General features: G+C 43.2%; 1 protein-coding gene across 1 annotated transcript; it reads left to right on the top strand.

Moving 5' to 3' along the window:
• Positions 1–553: 553 nt before the first annotated feature.
• On the top strand, positions 554–895 carry LOC308353047 (elongin-C-like; the record flags this gene model as incomplete). Its single annotated transcript, XM_080819643.1, has 1 exon — positions 554–895. The coding sequence occupies exon 1, from the start codon at positions 557–559 to the stop codon at positions 893–895; it is 339 nt and encodes a 112-aa protein (XP_080675769.1). The 5' UTR covers positions 554–556.
• Positions 896–3,556: the final 2,661 nt, after the last annotated feature.

Genomic DNA, 3,556 nt, shown 5'->3' with positions numbered 1-3,556 from the left:
GAACCCCACGAGCTCTTGTCCATCTGGAACATTCAGCTTTACATTCTAGGGACACAAGGCACTCTTTCTCAGCTAGAGGAATAATCACACATAATTTTTCACGGACAGCATGAGTGTCCTGATGCTTTGTCCTCTTAGGAGCTTACAATGAAAAAACGACTGGCATTAGTAAAAGGCCTCGTATCAGAAAAAGGTTATTACAGAGTAGCAGGGGAGCACTTTCCTTTAGAAAATGGTGTTCAGAGCCATTAGAATGCACAGAACTAGGAGACAAATCATAAGAGACTCTTAACTATAGGAAACAAACTGAGGGTTGCTGGAAGGGGGTTGGGGGTAGGGGGTAACTGGGTGATGGGCATTAAGGAGGGCACTTGATGTAATGAGCACTGGGTGTTATAAGCAGCTGATGAATCACTAAACTCTGCCTATGAAACTAATAATACACTGTATGTTAATTAAACTGATTTTAAATTAAAAAAAACAGGACAGCGTCCCCGCCTCTCCAGGAAACTACCAAACTTCCTGTGGAAGGAAAGTAGAATTTCATAAGAATATAATGGATGGAGAAGAGAAAACCTATGGTGGGTGTGAAGGCCCTGATGCCATGTATGTCAAATTGATATCTTCGGATGGTCATGAATTTATTGTAAAAAGAGAACATGCACTAACATCCGGAACAATAAAAGCCATGTTGAGTGGCCCAGGTCAGTTTGCTGAGAACGAAACTAACGAAGTCAATTTTAGAGAGATCCCTTCACATGTGCTATCAAAAGTATGCATGAATTTTACCTACAAGGTTCGCTACACTAATAGTTCCACAGAGATTCCTGAATTCCCAATTGCACCTGCAATTGCACTGGAACTGCTGATGACTGCGAACTTCCTAGATTGTTAAATAAAATAAATTATAATAAACTGTTAACGTTTTTCAGTATTTAATACCTGCAGTTCGGTTAGTAATTTTTTCATATATAGCACGTTGCCTGTGTGCAGTTGAACTTTAAAGTTCATTGCAAAGCAGATTATCTTCTGTTCTTTTGCATAGCAATGAGAGTTGATATTTGTTTGCTACATTAACAAATTAACGATATTTTCACATTGAGAAATAAACAAATATGCCCAAAAAACACAACAACAACAAGCAAACAAACAAAAGAATGCACAGAACTTGACAACTGAGGGCACGGAACTTCCCCCAGAGACAATAAAGTGAAAGTCGCGCTGTGCCGCATCACATTTGGCCACTGTGGAAACCAGCCCTCGGGGCTGGCTTCCACCTCCCTGCATTTCACTCCGTGGTGACCCCAGGCCAGACAACAGGAGGAGATTTTATGTTATTTTGAACTCATCAAATGCAGGCAGCTTTCACTAGAGTCCCAAGGATCACCAGATTCGTCGGGAATATTTGGTACAGGTGTGTACTTGGCAGGAAGGCAGGACACTGGAGTGAGAGATGTATTGGTCTAATCCCAACTCAGCAACTAAGAAGCTCCATGATGTTGGGTAATTTACTTAACCTCCCACTCAGCTTCAGCTTCCTGTCACATAAAATGAAGATGAAAATGCCTGTGTGCGGGGCGCCTGGGCGGCTCAGTGGGTTAAAGCCTCTGCCAAAGGCTCAGGTCATGATCCCGGGGTCCTGGGATCGAGCCCCGCATCTGGCTCTCTGCTTAGCGGGGAGCCTGCTTCCCTTCCTCTCTCTCTGCCTGCCTCTCTGCCTACTTGTGATCTCTGTCTGTCAAATGAATAAAAAAAAAAAGAAAAAGAAAAAGAAAATGCCTGTGTGCTCATCTGGGGAGGGGGGGATTTATTGCAGTAACAAGAAATGCAAGACAATAACGAGAAATAACCCGGTCAGTACTCAGTAATTATTCATTTCTCTCCCTCCTGCTTTTCCTCCTCCTCTAAACTCTTTCTCTACTCTGTTTCTCTCTCCTTCCCATTCTCCACCCCTTTCTTTCTCAGTATAAAACTGGTATATTTAGGCTAATTCACTGATCAATTTTGGGGTGCCTACTATGTGCCAGACACCCTGCTAAGTGTGTGCGCTATACAATGTAAGTCGGGGAGGGTTTTGCGTAAATAAAGGTAGCTTCACGATTTATTGATATCCTAATGGAAGCGGCAACTTCAAACTGTGTCATGTCTTCTTGACTGAAGGCTCAAAACTTGGATGTGAGTTTCTACCCTTAAAGACTAACCTTCCTCTTCCTTCTTTGCTTTTCAAAATCCTGGCCCAGTGATACAAAAATTTAGATTGTCTGAGAAGGAAAGTGCTCCAAAGTTTGAAGGAGAGGGGACTGGCCCAACCGGGGAGAGAGCTGGACTCCCCAAGACTATAAGGAGAGAGAGTAGGGTTCTACCGGTGGTGAGGCCCTTCTTTCCACTCTCACACAAAATGGAATGTCTCCTTACTGAGTATCACATCCTTGAAAGCCACAGCCATGTCCCAGGTACTGAATAGGACAGAGAGAAAGAATATGCTTAGAGCAAAAGAGCTGTCTGCTTCTGAATGGACCAGAGCATCACAGGGCTTGTCCCACACTATAGATGAGGCAAATGTGGAGTGTTTTCCTCCATAGGAAAGCGAAGGGGATGAAAGATGAAAAACTAAATGCCGCTGTATGTCATATATACGAAGGCTGGTTAGGGCAGATTCTGGGACAGAAAAGCCAAAATTAGTTTTATTTCAAAAATTGAAGAAGTCTGCTATCCTGCACCCAAGGTTTATGAAACAACCCAAGCCATTCTCGAATAATCATTCTCCAGCGTTTCACATGCTGTACTGTTGGGAAGATCAAAGTATCAAATTGAAGCCTATGGAACTGCCCCTCAGCAATTTCCTGTGGTTCAATCTAATACTATGGTTGCTCCAAGAAGGGCACGACCAAGGCAGAGATGGAAAACTGGTAGTTCACTCTATCGCTTGTTTTTGGTTTGGGCCTACAATATTCTGAAATATCCAAACTCTAAATACATAAAATTGGGAGATTTCCCATAAAATGCTGATTCCTGGCTTCTCTGGAATAGTCAGAATATTTGGCAATGAGGGGCCCATGTTCCAGGATGGCAACCATTTGCTGAAGCTGAGTAGGGAATGCCCTTCTTTAGCACATGTTCTCCAGTCTGCCTGTCTCCACAACCTCCTATTCTCTCCAAGATACTGAGGTCAATCATCAATATCACTTTTTCCCCTTATACCTGCCCTACCTCATTCATTTACCCGACCACCACAGATACTTGCCCCCGTGACTCCTGGAGCCATCAAGGAAAGCTCATAAAATGAAGACAACCAGGCAGACAAAGTGGGGAAGATTCTCCAGAAAGAAGGAAAGCACAAATGTGTGAGAATGCCTGTCATGGCAAAGTTAAGCTGGGGTGTATAAGATCCAGCACCTAAGGATGATGCTGGAAAGATAGGGTGAGTCAAGACCGAGAAGAGCGTTGTTTGTGATACTAAGGAGTTTACCTATGAGGCGTGATGGGAACTAGCAGAAATTCTTAGGCAGAAAAATTAAGCTATCGTTTCTGGAATCTGAATTATTACACAGATGGA

This window comes from Martes martes (assembly GCF_963455335.1).
Source record: "Martes martes genome assembly, chromosome: 12".
NCBI classification, from domain to species: domain Eukaryota; kingdom Metazoa; phylum Chordata; class Mammalia; order Carnivora; family Mustelidae; genus Martes; species Martes martes.
The sequence above is the reverse complement of the archived record's forward strand: the minus strand, read 5'-3'. Positions and strand labels throughout refer to the sequence as shown.